The sequence below is a fragment of the Protopterus annectens genome, chromosome 1.part1 (assembly GCF_019279795.1).
Source record: "Protopterus annectens isolate FY-2018-M chromosome 1.part1, PAN1.0, whole genome shotgun sequence".
In the NCBI taxonomy this organism is placed as follows: Eukaryota; Metazoa; Chordata; order Ceratodontiformes; family Protopteridae; genus Protopterus; species Protopterus annectens.
The window spans coordinates 622,111,051-622,130,135 of NC_056726.1; the positions used below are offsets into that span (position 1 = coordinate 622,111,051).

At 42.5% G+C, this 19,085-nt stretch overlaps 1 protein-coding gene across 1 annotated transcript in view; it reads right to left on the reverse strand.

Annotated features, from left to right (window-relative positions):
* The window catches only part of LOC122814914 (probable ATP-dependent RNA helicase DDX43), a 1,494,383-nt gene that overhangs the window by 428,956 nt on the left and 1,046,342 nt on the right, over window positions 1-19,085 (reverse strand). The window contains exon 11 of the mRNA XM_044087182.1: window positions 9,953-10,062. Within this exon, the coding sequence (XP_043943117.1) occupies window positions 9,953-10,062 (110 nt within the window). The remainder of the gene's footprint in view (window positions 1-9,952; window positions 10,063-19,085) is intronic.

Genomic DNA, 19,085 nt, shown 5'->3' on the forward strand with positions numbered 1-19,085 from the left:
GTCCATGGTCACTGTAGGGACTACATCAACAGGAGCTAGAGAAAAAGATAAAAGGTCTGAGGAAACAATTTTTGACCACAGCTGAGTCACCCACCTGCAAATTAGGCACTTCAGTAGCCCACTGTGGTGGCAATGGCTGTTTAACAATTTTCTTTTTGTGGCTGGAAATGGAAGAACTAAAACTGTTAAACAATTCCATGGCTAAGCCAAAAAACGTGCCTCATTCCTTGGGAAGCCTGGCACTAGGAAACTAACTTTTCCCATTAAAACACATTTTACTATTGACAGCTCAAGTAAGACTTTTACCACAGAATAAAAAGTAGTTTAAATTAGTTTTAGTTTTTAGCAGACTGTTGATCCTTGAAAGCTCAGAAAAGCAGCACTCTCTTTGGCTGCAGGAAAGCGCTGAAAGGCTTGGCTCCTGAACCCGACTTTTACTCCTATCAACTTGAGTTGCCTATATGAAGAACATCTTCTAGAGCAACCTCATGCTGACTACAGTTTGAAGTAGAAATAGATAGAGGGGTAAATTTAAACCAAAAGATGAAGGGATGCTATTACTATCTTAAAACAGTTGGCAACATACACATTGGTTTACAAGTGTGTAGAAAAAAAATGAGAGAAACAGACAAATGCAGGTTCTGTAAAACAGAACTGGAAACAATTGCCCATGTCCCTGCTGGATGTGATGCACATAGTTGAGGAACTGTATACGGAAAGGCACCACGGATATGGCAAGACTGCTACACTGGAGATTGTGCGTAGCTAAGAAGCATTCGAAACATGACCCACAAAGCATCATCAACAATGAAGAAGTTTGGATTACATGGGATCACCCAACACCCACAGATCAAACGTCCAAGGAAAAAACAGAAGTAGCATTAATCACTGACATTATTACGTATCGACAGACAGTCATTTGCAAGCAAAAATGAGCAACATGGAAGAAAGGCACTCAGATTGTTCAAATACTATCAGGAGCTACAGGACAAAAGAAACTCTACAACCTAACTTAAATGTGCTACCAATACAAGTGTATGAACTACAGGAATGTCATGAAAGGATATACTGTCAGCCCAGCTACCTGGAATTTTGTAAATGACTGTATATCATTTGTGAATACTAACGTGATCTATATAGAAGTATAACCAAATGAGATACTGCCAGCACAGCTGTCTGGAGTTTTGTAAATGGTTGCGTCTCATTTGTGAATGTCAACATGCTTCATGCAAAATGCTCATGTTACAGATGTATTAGAACTGACTGCACAGACGTGTGCTGAAAAGATATTTGTAAAGTACTGAGCAGAAATGTATATACACTATTGTAACTGTTTAGTTGTATATATTTTAACAATGGAAACTGCAACACAGAAGATTAATTTCAGAAAAATAGCAGAAAATTTGAATTATTGTATAACCACGTAATAAAGGGATGTTGTCTCACTTTCAGTGCAGTGGCAGACAATGTCTAAAGCTACAAGTTTTTTGTATTGTATTGGAAGTGTTTATTGCTTTATAACTTCAAGGATCTACCTTAAATCTAGGAGGGGTCCTTGTTTGTGTATTTTCGCAGGTAGATGCTGAATGCTACCAGCTGCCATCAGTGGGGGTTTTCACCTAGGATAGAGTCAGATGATAAGAAGTGATCTCATTCTTCAAGCTATCCCAGCAGTAATATTTGGGATAGTAATTTAAGAACTCAAGAGAGAAAGAGATGGAGCATTTCGTATTTTGTCTTTGACCTAACAAGAACATCCATTCACCACATCTGCCTTGCTGCTCTATAAGTAAGTTAACTAGGGTACAATAATTTCCCTTAGACACAGTCAGGAATACAGTGAAGTACAGCTTAGATGTTTTATTTATTTGAGACTGTCCTGCAATGTTGTTTTAAATATTTCTTGTGATTTTGAACTCTGATGCAACTGTGATTATTTACGGAGTATTTTATTGGTCTTTTATTATTTATTATTAAATATACTTAAACCTTTCATTATGGCTGATATTTGAGAGACATATTTAAGTTGAGAGTACTTGTATATTTATTTGGTGAAACTGTGTAGTCCACTCCTAGTAGCCTTAATCCAAATGGTAGTTTGACTATGAGCAACAGTAACATTGCACAGTAAGACTGGACATCCTTTGTTAAGGGCCTTAAAGTAGCTGATAAGGACGTGGCTGGTGGCAGTGATAACCTTATAGTCTGGGCAGAAAGGGACATAGCTAGTAAACCTATGCCAGCCTTTCCCAGATGTGTGTATGTGTATAAATCAAACCTCAAAGAGTGTGCGTGTCAGCTACTTGGTCAGGGACACAAAGCACTGGCTGGACAGTGTGTGCGCTGGAAGTCTTGGCCACTCAGCTGAGATCTCAACTCTATAGCTGTCCCAGTGGGGAGTCCTACTGAGGACTTTGAGAAAGAGGGAGAAACCAGCCCCAGAATGACTGTGGTCTCTGTGTGCTCTTAAGGGAAACTGTACTTGATGCAGAGAGATGCATCTTGAAATACTGTGTGTGTGTGCCTATCCTCCCAATGTATGTCCCCCACCGGTGCTAGTGGTGAGGATTGAGGCTCCTTGATTACTGGGCCAGTGGGGGGGGGGGGTCACATATATTGGTTGGCAGTGGTGGGATATCCACATATTAGGATTCAGTGGTGTGGATATTGAATTCCTGTAGCCTGTAAACAGTGGTCACTGAAGAAGGTGTTTGTACTCTCAATCAGCCACACAGTGAACATTCAGAGTTTGACATCACAATAGTTTTATTTTTTTGTTGTTAGCTTAGTCAGGGAGAGCAGGCAAGGATGTCAGCAGAGGAGTATGGCAAGCTGACAGAGAGCCAGTTGGCTGAGATGTGCCAAGCCAAAGGACTGGGGCATGCCAACCTGACTAAAGCAGAGACAACTGCAGCCTTAGTCACAGCTGCATCACAGAGCAGCAACCAGGAGGTCAATCAGACTGATTTTGGGGAGGCACAATTCTAAGAAAATGGACAGTTCAACCTTTCCACAGACGACTGAAAAATCCATCTGGAGTTAGAGAGACTTAAACTGGAGACCATACATTTGGAAACAGAAGCAGAAGAGAGACTGAGACATCTGGAAGCGGATGACAATGAGAGGCAGAGACAATATGAAAAGGAGATGCTGACTCTTCGCCAGGTTCATGGAAGTAATGGGGAAGTGAATAACCGAACCCCAAAAGCGATAAAGGTCAGTAAATTTCTTCCACAATTTCCAGAGGGTGAGAATTTTGACAGTTTTATTAATATGTTTGAAAGGGTATGTAAACAGTACAATGTTGACCAAGGGCTCTGGGTACGGTTCCTGGCCCCCTTACTCCATGGTAAAGCGGTAACTGCTAGTTCTAAATTGTCTGATACTAACTGCTTAAATTATAATAATGGTAAAACATTGTCAGAGTGTAACATGAAGCTTACAGAAAAATGTTCCATGAGCACAGACGCAAGGCAGATGAAAAGTGTGTGAAAATATATTGCTGAACTGAGCACTTATTTTCATAGGTGGGTGAGTTGGTGTCTGGTCACCACTTTTGAAGGGCTGGCAGACCTTTTGGTGAGGGAACAAGCCCTTAGCACTTTGCCTGAGGACATGAGAATCTGGTTAGCAGATACGGAATGTAACACCACTGATGAATTGGGGGGGGGGGAGACCTATACCTATAGCAAGCAGGGCATCACTGCAAAGGAAAGGGATACCCAGTGCTGCTCATGGGTCTAAGGGAACCCATGGTGGGCAGCTTAAACCACCCCAACAGAGTCGACCAGTAGCAGCGGAATATACTAGTTCAGGTACATGGGCAGGCCCAATGCTTAAATGTTTTAAATGCAACCAGTGGGCCATGTAGCATATAGACGTCCATGGAGACAACGTGGGGAACAAAATGTGGGAGAGCCAGTAAGTGGGAATGACAGAATGCCAACAGTAAGTTGTCTGGAAACAAAGGTACCAAACTACCACAAGAGGTTATATCCTATCTTAGTAAATGTTAAGCAGGCCACTGCTGAGAAAGACACAGCCTCTGACCTAACCATTGTGAAGCCTGCAATGGTTAAACATGAGCACTACTTGCTTGGGCAGTCTACTCCAGTCACAGCTTTAGGAGGGACTCTATTCCAAGTACCTTTGGCAAGGGTTTACCCTGACTGGGAGTGTGGAAAAGGAAGCAAGTAGGTGTGTTTGAGGATATCCATGTAGATGTCCTGATAGGGAATGATTCTGATAATGCAGTACCTTGTGTGCATGCAGTCAGGCTTGGAGACAGGCATGTGAGTCTGGTAGCCTTGGGGAGGACCCAGACAGACCAAAGACTTGAAATCAGGACTGGTGTGGTGGTTGCTTCAGAGAGGGAGCTACTCTGTAGCAGTGAGACTGAAGGTGAGCCACAGCTGCTTGTAGGTAGTGCTGTTTCCTTGGACAGAGTGACTGCAAAGGCAGAGGTGAGTAGTACTACCCAGGCTGACAGAGAGGCACTGCTGTCAGAGAATACCAGACTTCCTGTGGAAGGGGAGATGGGAAGAGTTACAAAGACAGAGCTGAGACAGGCTCAGCTCTCAGACCCTATATTACAAGGCCTGAGGGAGGTAGCCAGTGAGGCACCTGATTGTCATGGAAAAGGGGACTCTATATACTGGGATAAAGGTTTACTGTACAGAGTGTGTAACCCAGAGAGAGGGTAGAGGGTGAGAGAATACAGCAGTTGGTACTGCCTACAGCCTACCGTCCGGCACTTCTAGCCATAACCCATGATATTCCCTTTGCAGGTCATATGGGCATAAAGCATACTAAGAGATGTATTATGCAGAGCTTTTATTGGCCTGGGATTTCCAGAGATGTAACAGAGTACTGCAGGGCCTTTGAGCAGTGCCAAAAGGTAGGCAAGGCAGGAGACAGGGTCAATACTCCTTTGATGCTACTCCCTGTGAGTAAGGAGCCTTTTCAGAGGGTAGCTATGGATACTGTGAGGCCTCAGAGTATCCCAAGTTCTACAGGTAAAAAGTATATCCTACTGGTAGAAGATTATGCTACTAGATACCTTGAAGCAGTGGCCCTGTCCTCCACAGAGGCAGAAAAGGTGGCAAATGCTTTGTTAGAGATTTTCAGCAGGGTAGGGTTCCCAAAAGAAATACTGACAGAGGTGCCAATTTCACCTCAGACTTGCTGGCTTGTCTGTGGGAGCGCTATGGGTGAAGCACCTAAAGACCACCCCCCTACCATCCCCACATTAATGGTCAGGTTGAGAGGTTAAACTCTACACTAAAAACCATGCTACAGGCATTTGCAGACCAGTTTAAGAGAAAGTGGGACAAATATTTGCCCCATCTGTTTGCTTACAGACAGGTGCCCCAGGCATCCACAGGTTTTTCACCCTTTGAATTATTGTATGGGCACAGGGTGAGGGGACCTCTAGATTTGACTTGTGATGAGTGGCAGGGTGAGTGTGAACCCCACAAGGAGTCTCTTGTGGCATATGGCCTAAATCTCAGGACAAAGCACAGGGAAGTCAGCGGCTTGGCCCATGAAAACCTGGCAGAAGCCCAACAGCAGAAAAAGGTATGGTATTACAGGAATATTCGAGGAAGAGAGTATGCTGTGGGGCAGCAAGTTATGGTTCTCGTTCCTGTCAGACACAACAAGCTGCAGGCACCTTGGGAGGGACCCTTCAAGGTGGTAAAGGTGGTCAGTAATGTTAACTACATGGTAAAACTGCTAGGCAGGAGGCAGGGGCATAAACTGTACCAGGTCAACATGATGAAACCTTACCATGATAAGGAGGCCCTGGTGCTAAGTGTTTTTAGTACAAGGCAGGAGGAGTCTGAGGGGGGTATATGGCTACAGGGAGCCAGCCAGCAAAATCCCAACTTGCTATGGTGGAGCCTAGGACTGCAGGCATATGACAGGGAAGTGCAGCAAGATGGGCTCCACCCTCTCAAGCAACGTTTCTCAAGGGTCACTCAAAAACTAGCTTGAGTATTTGGGGGGTGTGGGTGTCATGAAAGGAGATAGTGCCAGCCCAGCTACGTGGAAGTTTGTAAATAATTATATGCCATTTGTAAATATTACTATGATTTATACAGAAGTGTAACAAAAGGAGATACCGTCAGCTCAGCTATCTGGAATTTTGTAAATCATTGTGTGTCATTTGTGAATATTAACATGATTTATATAGAAGTGTAACAAAAGGAAATACTCCCAGCACAGCTGTCTGCAACTTTGTAAATGATTGTGCCTCATCTGTGAATGTCAACATGCTTCATATAAGATGCTTGTTACAGATGTATAAGAACTGTATGTCATATTGTACAGACATGTGATGAAAAGATGTTTTGTAAACTACTGAGTAGAAAGGTATTTACACTATTGCAACTGTTTAGATGTATATATTTTAACAATGGAAACTGCAACACAGGAGGTTAATTTCAGAAAAATAGCTGAAAATTTAAATTACTGTATGACCACGTAATAAAGGGATGTGGTCTTTCAGTTTCAGTGCAGTGGCAGACACAATGTCTATTTATTATACTGTCTTGGAAGTATTTACTGCTTTATGACTTTCAGGAGCTGCCTTAGATCTAGGATGGGTCCTTGTTTGTGTATTTTCACAGGTAGATATGGAATGCTACCAGCTGCATCAGTGGGGATTTTCACCTGGGATAGAGTCAGATGACAAGAATTAATGTCATTCTGCAAGCTATCCCAGCAGTAACATTTGAAATATTGATTTAAGAAAATTCTGAGAGAGAGAGAGAGAGAGAGAGAGAGAGACAGAGCATTTTGTATTTTGTCTTTGACCTGACAAGAACATCCACTCACCACATCTGCCTCGTTGCTCTGTAAGTTAACTAGGGTACAGTAATTTCTCTTAGATACAGTCAGGAATATAGTGAAGTATAGCTTAGATATTTTCTTTATTTGAGACTGTCCTGCAATGTTTTAAATATTTCCTTTGATTCTGTACTCTGATGTAGTTATTATTTACTATTTTCTTGCTCTTATATTTGTTATTATATATAGTTAAACCTTTCATTGTGGCTGATATTTGTGAGACATACTTAAGTTCTGAGAGTACTTGCATATTTATTTGGTTACATTGTGTAGACCACTCCTAATAGCCTTGCTTTTGGTCAAACTACCATTTGGATTAACAGTAACATTACACAGTAAACTTGGACACCCATTGTTAAGGGCCTTAAAGTAGCTGATAAGGATGTGGTGGGTGGCAGTGATAACTACCTTAAAGTCTGGGTAGAAGGGGCATAACTAGTAAACCTGTCCCAGCCTTTGCCAAGGATATGTGTGCGTACAAATCAAACCTCAAAGAGTGTGTGTCAGCTACTTGGGCAGGGGCTCAAAGAACTGGCTGGACAGAGAGGGTGCTGGAAGTCTTGGCTTGGCCACTCATTTGAGATCTCAACTCTATAGCTGTGCTAGTGGGGAGTCTTACTGGGGAACTGGAGAAAGAGGGAGAAACCAGCCCTGGACTGACTGTGGTCTCTTTGTGCTCTTAAAGGAAATTGCACTTGATGCTGAGTGCTGGAAATACTGTGTGTGTGTACTTGTCATCCTCCCAATGTAGTACACACTGGTGCTAGTGGTCAGGATTGAGGATCCATTATTACTGGTCCAGTGGTGGGGCGTCACAGAGAAAAAGCACCTTTAATTATGCCTTGACTTACAAAATGTGTCCAGTCCTGTTAAAGCGTGTAAAACATCCAGGTATTTAGAGAAATTAGGGGCGGTCATGGTGGTGCAGCGGTTAGCGTTGCCGCCTCACAGCAAGAGGTTCTCCGGTTCGATTCTTGGCTAGGGCGCCTTCTGTGCGGAGTCTGCATCTCCTCCCTGTGGTCGCGTGGGTTTCCTCCAGATGCTCCGGTTTCCTCCCACATCCCAAAGAAATGCAGTAGGTGGATTGGACAGTCTAAAGTGGTCCTAGGTGTGAGTGTCTGCTTGTGTGTGCCTTCTGTGGAAGGTTGGGCGCCGGGCTGGCAACTCAACACCGTAAAACTCCACTGTCAATCATGAGCTGACAGATGATCCACTGTGGCGACCCCTAACCAGGAAAAAGCCGAAAGAAGAAGAAACCAACAGGTTGTGTAAAACCTAAAAGCGCTAAGATGTGTTTGAGTATGACTATGTCCAGAGCCTCATAGATCTATTTATTAGAGAGTTCATTAGTGTCAAGGTTTTTCCAATAGCACTGGCCATTTTGGCTGGGGGAGACTTTGTCATTATATTTATTGAAAATAAAGTCCATCAGGCCCCTAAAAATCTTTCTACGAGCTCAATGAGAAGGTTGTGAGCCCCAGATCGCATCAGCTTGAGGACAGATAAATTTGCACATTAACACTGTGCATGGGAAAGAACATACAAAAGGTGACTGCTACATTTTGGTTGTTAGAAATCCAATATGCAAGCCTAAGTCTGGGAGTAGAGAATATGGGAAGCCTGCACTAGGCTTGGATCTGGTATCATGTTATGTTTCCAAATCTGTATTCCCACTCCTATGTGGACAGCTCAAACTTCAAATATTAATATCAATTCAAAGACATGAAAAGTGAATCCTGGTACAAGAAGACCAGGTAGATCACTGAAAGGAAAATTCCCTGGGATTAGGCTAGTCATAAATGCACTCTGGCCACAGGACAAGGATGTGGAATATGCTGCCTACCTCCAGGGATGCAACTTCCCTAAAAGAAGCCAATGGAGCATCTCTTGTGAGTTCCTTGGCTACTGGACAGGAAAACAAGTAGGGGTTTAAGCTACTGTAATCTAGGGCAAAATGTCAGAAGTGAACAAAAAAGACCATCACACAGACAAAAGCCTGACTTTGTTTCTCATGACAGAAACAACTGAATCCCAAGTGAGGAGCTTTCTATCATCATTACCCTCTTGGCAGTGAAGAAAGATGAAACATTTCTCTGTCTGACATCTGCAGGTACCCAGCTTTTATGAAGGTGCTTTATAAAAATGCACTTTCCCCAGGCAGCCAAGATAATACTAGTACATGTCTTAGCTTTTAGCCAAAAGGACAAAAAACAATTTGCTTTAGGCACTTAACTCAGTAACTTTACAACAATGGAAGTAAGCTAGCTCTCTTGTTATACAGGGATAAATGTCTAACTGCAACTCATGAGACCTTAGCAGAGTTAGTGGCTTAAATGTTTGGTAGAGCTAGTATGGAGAGGATGGGTGTGCCTGTCCTTTTGGGCGATGGTCTGGGGCTTTCCAAAGACAAAGCCACAATTCCTGGAAGGAAGGATGGCAATGCAAAGACAGCCCTAAGGTGGGTGTTCAGCCAGCAAATCATGTAGTAAGCAGCTTTCATCAATGGTCCATGGGAGTGTGCATTCACATAGGAAGGGCCCAGATTCTCCTGCAATGATGCAAGTCACTCCTTCTGAACCCAAGGGAGGTGCGGTTAGGACCTATATCACATGCCTTCATGGCTACCTGAATGACAGACATTGTAGACATCTTTTGCCCCCATTGGGTGAACAAATGGGCTCCCTTCCAGCTGGGGGAGGCTTAACAGTCGGACAGGTACATGGACAAACTGCATACAGAAAAAAAAGATGCAAGTCAGAGTAGATATCCAAGCTTTGTGAAAGGCAGAAAAAAAATGGTGGGCACAAGAACTAGGGATGTGCTCTTAAAGCAACTTGTGATATCAGAGTGTACGCTGGCATATGGCATGTATGCTCTATGTGTAGATGCAGAAGCTCAAGATAAAATGGAAATTAATACTGAACTGGAATCAGAGAAAAGAAAAGAAAGCATCAAAGACCCTCCAATGAGGGAGGGTCCTTAAAATTTGATCACTCAGCACTATCGCACCAAACTCAAAACTGTAAAATATCTGTATTTATTAAGCTTTGATCTTTGAAGTTTTTGTTTCACTAATATCACATTAAGTACATTTTCAAGTTACCTTTTTTAAAATCCTCAAGGGCTTGCTCTCGATCATACTGTTCTCTGTCACCATGAAGTGACTGCACAGGAATTCCTTGCAAGCTGAAGTCACTTGACAAGTCGTCAGCTCTAAAATGAAATATAAAAAATGTATTAAAAGTATCTTACTAACAAAATAACTATACATTAACTATCAAACTAGAGTGAGTGCATACTTGAGCACTGTTTAGACATATAAACATTATGTGATATGCACATGCAAGTGTAAATATATGCAACAGTACCCACAGTAACAAATACAATTACATATTTTTATTTATTGCTAGTCACCTTAGATTTAAACAGGCTGGTTAAAAATATGATTAATGCACTGGACAGAGGATAATTTGCAGAGTTATTAAACAAAAATGGAAAATATAATTAGAGCATGGTCAATCCCTAGATGGAATATCAGACCTTCCCCTTGCAAGACCTGCACGAAACCAGACAACTGAGCATATACATGTACAAGATTATATATATATATATATATATATATATATATATATATATATATATATACATACATACACATATATATATAAAAAAAAGAATAAAAATCAGTTAATCCATGTCTGTGCACAGTTCTGTAAATTTTCTGTAAGAAAAAAAAGAATTTATGTACTTAGCATAACATTCCATCAGTGACAGCGGGAGTGTGGCCTAATGGTTAAGGGGTTTGCCTTATAAACACAAGGTGCAGGGTTTGAGTCTCACAAGGGATAATTGGTTAGGCTTAAAATGGTTCACAAGGGTAGCTAGCTTAGTATGAATCTATGTCCATTGTTATTCTTCCTCAACTAATGGGATCAGATCCAATCCTCAGATCTGACTCTGCCATTATACTAGCTCATGGCCTCCAACAAGCTCTTGAGCTCCTTCCCTACCAATAATGCATCATCCCTAACATTCATCTTGAACATCAATATGTATGTATGCCTTTAAGAAGCTCTCCAGGGACTTGCACAAATGTATAAATACTGAGCACATGCAAGCCTGACTAATTTTTGTAGTAAGCTGTTGAGATGTAAGCATGCATGTGTGTGTGTCAGTTAATTAGTTTGTTTATATTTTGTTGTAATGCTGCTATCCATCTTGATGTGTTTTTATGTAATAAAGCATATAATAATGAACTACCCTGCCTGCTCATCATCTATAGTAGAGAAAGATGAATGACATGGTGTCAGAGTGGGATCCAGTTTCTCCAGATTCAAGACCGAGAGGCATTCAGTTAAGACTGGAGGAATATGCAGGAGTGGATCATCCCTACTGCGCGTATAATTTGCAAAACAGGTCAGAAATGAATTTCAGATATTAAAATTGCTGAAATGATTTCTTATTTGCAAAATATGAAACGAAGCACACAGAATGCTATAAACGATATTTTAAATAAATTAAATGTCTGAAACTACGACACACAGAACTGCATAAAATGAATGAAATAAAGAAGAGATGTATTTTTTTTGCTCAGCACATATTTTTTTGTATTAATTAAAGCTCTCCAACTATCAGAACTGTATGAAGTGTTAACATGTTTGGGCAATATTACAGTATACTTACTTCGCATAATACACCTATTTCAAAGCACATTTTGCAAAGTACAGTATTTTGAAAAGTTTATTGTGCATTTGAATGTTCTTACAAGCGGACACAGGAGCTTGTTTGTATACAATTACAAGGGCCATATTTACAGTGTTTGAGCATACTTTGTTGACATGGCAGATGGATTTTGAAAACCAGGCCCACTTGTGTTTGATACTAATATTGCAGAGAATTGGAGAGTGTTTGATCAAGAGTACGATATTTTCATATAGGCTGCATTTTCTGATAAAGATGACAGTACAAAGGCATTTATTCTGCTTAATTTAGCTGGGTCAGAAGTCAGCAAAAGTGAGCTTTCATTTGTGTATGCATCCGCTGTATCTGCAAGAGAGGGGGAACCGTCATACAGTTGTACCGGCTGAGTCAAGGGAAGACCAGAGTGCTTAAAATTTAAATTTAAAGAAATGTGTAACCCCCAAATGAACATTACAATGGAAAGGCACTTATTTTACACAAGGGATCAAAAGCCTGGTGAAACTTCTACAGCATATATAACTGATTTGAGGAGAGCTAAAATGTGCGGATTTGGTGATTTAAGGGACGAGTTGATAAAAGACAGACTTGTGTGTGGTACTAAAGATGACACTATGAGAAAGATTTTGCTTCATGACAGTGATTTAACTTTGAATAAGGCCACAGAGATTTGTCAGATATATGAGCTCACACAAAAGCACACAAATATGCTTACAAATAAGAAATGTATGCTTCCAGTAACTTCTACAGCTAATGTTGATAGTATGCAGCACTTGGTTAAAAGAAACCGGCCCAAGTACATGGCAGCAATTGCAACCCCTGCAATACTCACGGGTAAACCCCAGAGCTTTCTAGCAAATTCCAGAGTTCGCACAGTCTCAGTGAAGCACAAGAGTGAGTCAGCAAACTCAAAGCAAGGGCCTCCAACCAGTTTCATTGCTAACTGTCAAAACTGTGGTAGTAATCATGAATCTAAAAGAAAAAAGTGTTTAGATTTTGGTCAACAATGCCACAAGTGCAATAAGTGAAATAATTTCATAAGGTTTTGTAAATCAGAAGGCACAAGTTCTTTTATTAAAAGGGAACATTTCAAAAAATAAGTTGATCAATTAGAAAGCTGTGACCCTACTTTGTATGTTGATGGTGTGTCAGTGCTTAGTGAAACAGTTAATGCAGTAGATTTGTAACAAAGAATGAAGTACTTTGTACTGTTCGGATAAATGGAAAAATCCACAGAGCTCAAAGTTGATACGGGTTCAAAGTGCAATGTTATGTCAGTTGAAACATTTGCTAGAGTATGTACTGGTGAGAAGCCTGATTTGGCAAAGTGTGCAAAGCTTGTTGCTTATGGTGGTGAAGAAATTCAGACTGAAGTTCAGTAGTGCTTTCATGTTACTCTGCTGGGAGAAGGTACAACTTACTTTATGTGGTCAAAAGACACGTGCAATTATTGTACAGTAATTATTAGGGCTCAGAGACGGCTTGAAAATGGGAGTGCATTTAATAAGGAAGTCCAAGCATGTTAGCTTAAAAGACCACTACTCTAATTTCGCAGAGTATATTATCTCTACCTACGCTGATCTCTTCAAAGAAACTAGGCAAGCTTCCAGTTGTATTGTCCATGACGTTAGACCCAGATGTCAGCCCAGTTATCAGGCCAACTCAGAAAGGTCCAGTAGCCATGCAGAGCAGAGTCAAAGCCGAGTTAGATAAAATGGTGCAACAAGGTGTGATTTGTCCAGTAAATGAACCAACTGAATGGGCATCCTCCATGGTGGTAGCATACAAGAAAAGCTCAGATGACATCAGAATACGTACTGATCCACAAGATTTGAACAAGGGACTGAAAATACCTTATCATCCAAAGCATACATTTGAGGAAGTCCCTGCTCTTATGCCAAATGCCACTGTTTTTTTTTTCTGTCTTGGATGCAAAGAGCTCATTTTGGCAAATTTTGCTTGAACTATAATCTTCATTGCTAATCACTTTCGGTACTCCGTTTGACAAGTACGGATTTTTGAGAATGCCATTTGGGATAAATTCTGCCAGTGAAGTCTTTCAGTGTGCAATGGACCAAATTTTTTTCTGGGTATCCGTGTGCTATTATAGCACATGATATACTAGTAGCAGGTACTGGTGAAGCTGAGCATGAGACACCCCTCAGGAAAGTTCAAGAAAGAATACATGAAGTGAATCTTAAGCTAAATTCTCAGGAGTGCAAATTCAAGCTAAGAGAAGTCACTTATGTTGGCCATTTACTTACCAGTTCAGGCATATGACCAGACCCTTCCAAGCAAACAGCTATTCTCGGGATGCCAGCTCCAGACAATGTTCAAGCCCTACAATGTTTTCTCGGCATGGTTAATTAGCTAGGTAAGTTTATTCCAGACTTGAGCCAACTTTCTGCGCCACTTAGAGCGGACATGTAAAGATGTATCCTGGTCATGGCTGGAACAGCACCAGAAAGCATTTGCTGTCCTGAAACAGAGAATTGCCAGTCCACCGATTCTCAGATATTATGATGTTCACAAACCAGTTACTCCTTCCTGTGCTGCATCAAGATTTGGTCTAGGTGCAGTCATTCAACAAGAGGGTCAAACCTGTTGCCTTGGCATCCAGAACTCTTACCCAAACTGAAATACAGTATGCTCAGATAGAGAAAGAACTCTTGACAATTGTGTTTGCATGTTCAAAGTTCCAGGATTATATTTATGGTAGACCTGTTCAGACTGAAACAGACCACCAACCTCTGGTCACTATTTTGAGAAAGCCACTGTCTACAGCTCCAGCCAGACTGCAACACATGATGTTGAAATTGCAAAAGTATAATTTCAATCTTGTCTACAAGAAAGGCACACCATCTTGCTGATACTTTTTTCAGATCACCCAGAAATACCACTGTACAGCATTAGAATGACAAACTTGATTTTGAAGTCATGGAAGTGAGAAAATTTTCTTCCACATGTCTTGATGAGCTTGGACATCATATATCCACAGATCCAGTTCTTCAGAAGCTCAACCACTTTATCAAACAAGGATGGCCATCAAAACAATCTTGCTGACCAGTAGCAGTGCAACCTTACTTTCCATACAGAGATGAGATTTTGTTTGACAATGATATTATTATGAAAGGTCTGAAAGTTATTGTTCCAAGTTCCTTGCAACAAGAGTGCATTACTATCTTGCACTGTGGCCACCCAGGAGCGGACTCTACCAAAAGAAGGGCGACAGGACTAGTATTTTGGCTTTCTATGTCACAAGACACAGAGTACTATCATCTTGTTCTGTACATAACAGTATTAAGTCACATCAACAGAAGGAACCACTTCAACTATCAACTAAACCAGATTCCTGAACTACCTTGGTCGACAGTAGCTACCAACATTTTCGAGTGGAATGGTCAACATTACTTGATGTTAGTAGACTCTTATTCAAATTGGTTTGAGATTTACCTACTTCCTAATCTAACATCCAGTACTGTCATTATTAAGATGAAGAGTCATTTTGCAGTCCATGGTAGCCTGCACAAAGTTATTTCTGACAATGGTACACAGTTTACAAGCCAACAGTTCAAAAGATTTGCTGAACAGTGAGACTTTACTCATGTTACAAGTGGCCCAGATATCTGCAGTCAAATGGTTTGGAGGAACGTGCAGTTCAAAGTGCAAAACAATTACTAGGGAAGTCGAAGCTAGATAATAGTGATGTTTTCCTGAATCTCTTGTATCTCAAATATTCCTTGTGATAAACATCTTGGTTCACCTGCACAGGGACGTCTGTTGAGATAAACCAGAAAGTACAGTTGTGTACACTTACCATAAATGTAGATGTTAAGAGTGTATTCACTGTTGCAGTCATCACCTGTGGGTTATCCCTGCTGTGGTAGCCCTCGGCCGGCCTGAATACCAGAGTCAATGTTTTCGAGCACCGGCTGCTGTCACCTGTAGTCTGACGTCAGGTTGTCAGTACTATAAAGCAAGGCAGCCGACATAATTACATCACTTATTCTTGCCCTAACCCATCAGAAGCACAAGGGAAAAGAGAGAAGTGGTCCTGGTGGCTAAGAGCCAACTTGGGAAGCTTGTGCCCCCTAGGGGAAGAAGTTAAATGGGGGATGGAGGAAGGGAAACCAAGACTGCAACAGTGAATACACTCAAACATCTACAATTATGTTAAGTGTACACAACTGTACTATGTTCTTCGTGTTTCACTGTTGCAATCACCACCTGTGGGAGGATTCCCAAAGCTGAGGTAAAGGGTGGAAGGATAGGTGAAGTCCTAGGTATGGGTCAGGAGGCTCTGCAGAATTTCAGACGCAAAAAAGAGAGGTAGGTGGTAATGCTTTGTAAAGTTATGGACAAAGATCCAGGTGGCCGCTTCCAAGATGTCCCTGGTAGGTACTCCTCTGAAAAAGGAAGTGGAGGTTGCTCTAGTGGAGTGGGTACGGATAGACTTAGGGATGGGTTTCCCATGTAGTCTGTAGGAAAAATGGATACAGTGAGAAATCCATTTGGAAATTGTTTGTTTGGAGATGGGCTTCCTTTCTGGCCCTGGGGCAAAGCTTACAAGAAGTTGGGCAGTTTTTCTGAATGGTTTAGTATGGTCCAGATACTATCAGAGTTGTCTGTGCACGTCTAGTGAGTGTAGAATTCTTTCCCCCTTGTTTTGAGGGTTGGGAAGGTGTATGGCCTGGTTAAGGGTCACATCAGATACCACCTTGGGCATAAGGGAGGGATTGGTCCTCAGGGAGACTCTGTCTGCATGGAAAATTATGAAGGGCTCGACAGCCATGAGAGCTTGAAGCTCCGAGACCCTTCTGGCTGAGGTGATAGCTAGTAGGAAGGCAGTCTTCCAGGAGAGGTATTTCAATTCTGTGAAGCGGCAGGTTCGAAAGGAGGTAAGGTTAGCTTGTCTAACACATAATTCAGGTCCCAGGGTGGAGTAGGACGTCTTCTGGCAGGCTTGATATTAGAAGCCCCTCTGAGGAATTGCTTAATCAAAGGATGAGAGGAGAGGGGTGTGTCTGAATCATAATGGGCAGAGATGGCTGAGACATGGATTTTAATAGAGGAGAAGGAGAGGAGAGGCCACTATTGAGCAACTCTGCTAAGTAATCCAGGATAAGAGGGATGGAGGGTTGGGAGGTACTGCCCCCTTTTGATTGTTTCCAGGAGCAGAATCTTTTCCATTTTCCTGCATAAGATTTTCTTGTGCTGGGCCTTCTGGCCTCTGTGATGATGTCCAGGACCTGTTTGCTTAACAGGGACTTCTTGTTAGTTTTTAGAATATATGCCATGCTGAAAGTTTGAGTCTGTAGGTCTGGGTGCAGTACCTTCCCTCTCTCCTGGCTCAAGAGGTCTGACCTTAGGGGAAACAGCTTTGGGGGCTGTAAGGTCAGACTGCGCAGTAAGGGGTACCAATGCTGTCTGGGCCAATCTGGAGCAATGAGCATGACCTTTGGTCTCTCCTCTCTTATTTTGATCAGAACCTTTGGAATAAGGGGCAGAGGAGGGTATGTTTACACAAAGAGGGAGCTCCAGGTAAAGGTCAAGGCGTCCACCTTCCATGCTAGGAGGTGATACTCCCTGGTACAAAACTTGTGCAGCTGGTGGTTGAGGTGCGAGGCAAAGAGGTCCACCTCTGGGGGTCCCCCATTCCTGGGTGATTTGCAGAAAGATTTCTCTGTAGAGCTGCCATTCATGGGGGTCCAGTAAGTTTCTGCCTAGGTGGTCTGTCAGTGTGTTGTTTATCCCTGGTAAGTATTGGGCAATTAGGTGTAGCCCCATGGAGGTGGCTGTAAGCCAGAGACTCGTGGCTAACCTGCATAGGGGGTAAGATTGGGTGCCCCCCTGCTTGTTGATGTACCACATTACTGTGGTGTTGTCTGTTTTTATAAGGACCACCTCTGGTCTGAGATGGGTTGGAAGGAGGTCAGAGCATTTTGCAATGCCATCATTTCTTTCTAGCTGATGTGCAAGTGAAGTTGCTGGGCATTCCTAAGGCCTTGGGTACACCTGCCTGCTAGGTGAGTGCCCCAAGCTATGTCTGAGGCGTTGGTGGTGATGGTCTGGCTGGAAAGGCGGAGGATGAAGGAAAGACCCTTGTTCATAGCACAGGCCTCTGCCCACTAGAGAAATTTGTCCCTTTTGCAAGGGATTAGAGGGACAGTGGTCTCTAGAGACTGACACTGCTGACACCAAAAGATCTTTAAGTACCAATGAAGTTTTCTCATGTGAAGCCTGATGAGAGGGATGAGAAGGATGCAAGATGCCATGTATCCCAGGACTTACAGGAACTTCCTCTCAGTGAGGTGACTTCTGGAAGCCAGCTGGGTGAAGTAAAGAGGCAGGAAGCTCTGCTTTTCTGGGGATAAGAAGGCCATTAGGGTTGCTGTGTCTAGCACAGCTCCCAGGAAAATAATTTTCCTGGTAGGGGTTTGCTTTGATTTTTTTCTCGTTGGTGGTAAACCCTAGGGAAGTTAGGAGTTTCTTGACAAAGAGAAGGTCCTGGAGCAACTTTTCTGTGCTGTTCACCTGAATGAGTCAGTCGTCCAGGTAAGGGTAAATCTGTATATTTCTCTGTCTGCAAAATACTACAGCCAGGGCCATACATTTGGTGAATACTCTGGGAGAAGTAGAAAAGCCAAAGGGCAGTGCAGAGAACTGAAAGTGCCGATTGCCTGCTCTGAAGCGCAGAAATTTTCTGCAAGATTCCCTGATGGGGATGTGGAGGTAAGCATCTTTTAGGTCTAGTGTCACCAGCCAGGCATTTTGTGTTTGCATAGGCAGGAGCTGCTGCAAGGTTAGCATTCTGAATCTGGGGACCACCAAGGAGGTGTTCAGTTTGGATGGATCCAGGATGGGGTGCCAAGTGCCTTCTTTTCTGGGAACAAGGAATAGTCTGGAGTAAAAACCTTTTCCTGCTTGATCCGGAGGGACAGCTTTTACTGTCCCCTGGGATATTAGTGTTTTTACCTGTTTTAATGCCTCTGTTCACTGGTTTGGGGGGGAATCTGAGTACCTTCTTGGAATAGGGAGTTTGCTGAAGGAGAATCTGTATCCCTGAGAAATGATTTTTAATACTCATTAATCCTTGGTTATAAAGACCCAATTGTCCTTTAAGAGGGTGAGCCTTCCTCCTAGTTTTAGATTAGTGAAAGGAGGGCAGAGAGGGGGAGGGAAGAGTCATTGTGAGCGCTTTCCATAGAAGCTTGGTTTAGAACTCCCTGCCTTAAAGGTGGAAGTGGTCCATTGCTTGCATCTTTGCTGGCCCTGGGATAGGGGCCTGGAAGTCCTGTCCCTACGGGGCTTACCTTGGCCCAGTCTGCTGGATGCAGGAAGGCCCAGTGCTTAGAGGGGAAGTTCCCGCTGAATCTGAGTGGTTGAACTTGAAAGAAATCTTTTACTGTTTGCATAGATTTTGCTTTGTCTTCCATTTTTTTAAGCACCTCTTCTGCTTTTTCCCCAAATAGGCATTCCTTATGTAGGGGTGCATCAATAGGTTTAGGCTTGACATGATCAGGGAGAGGTTGTTCCTT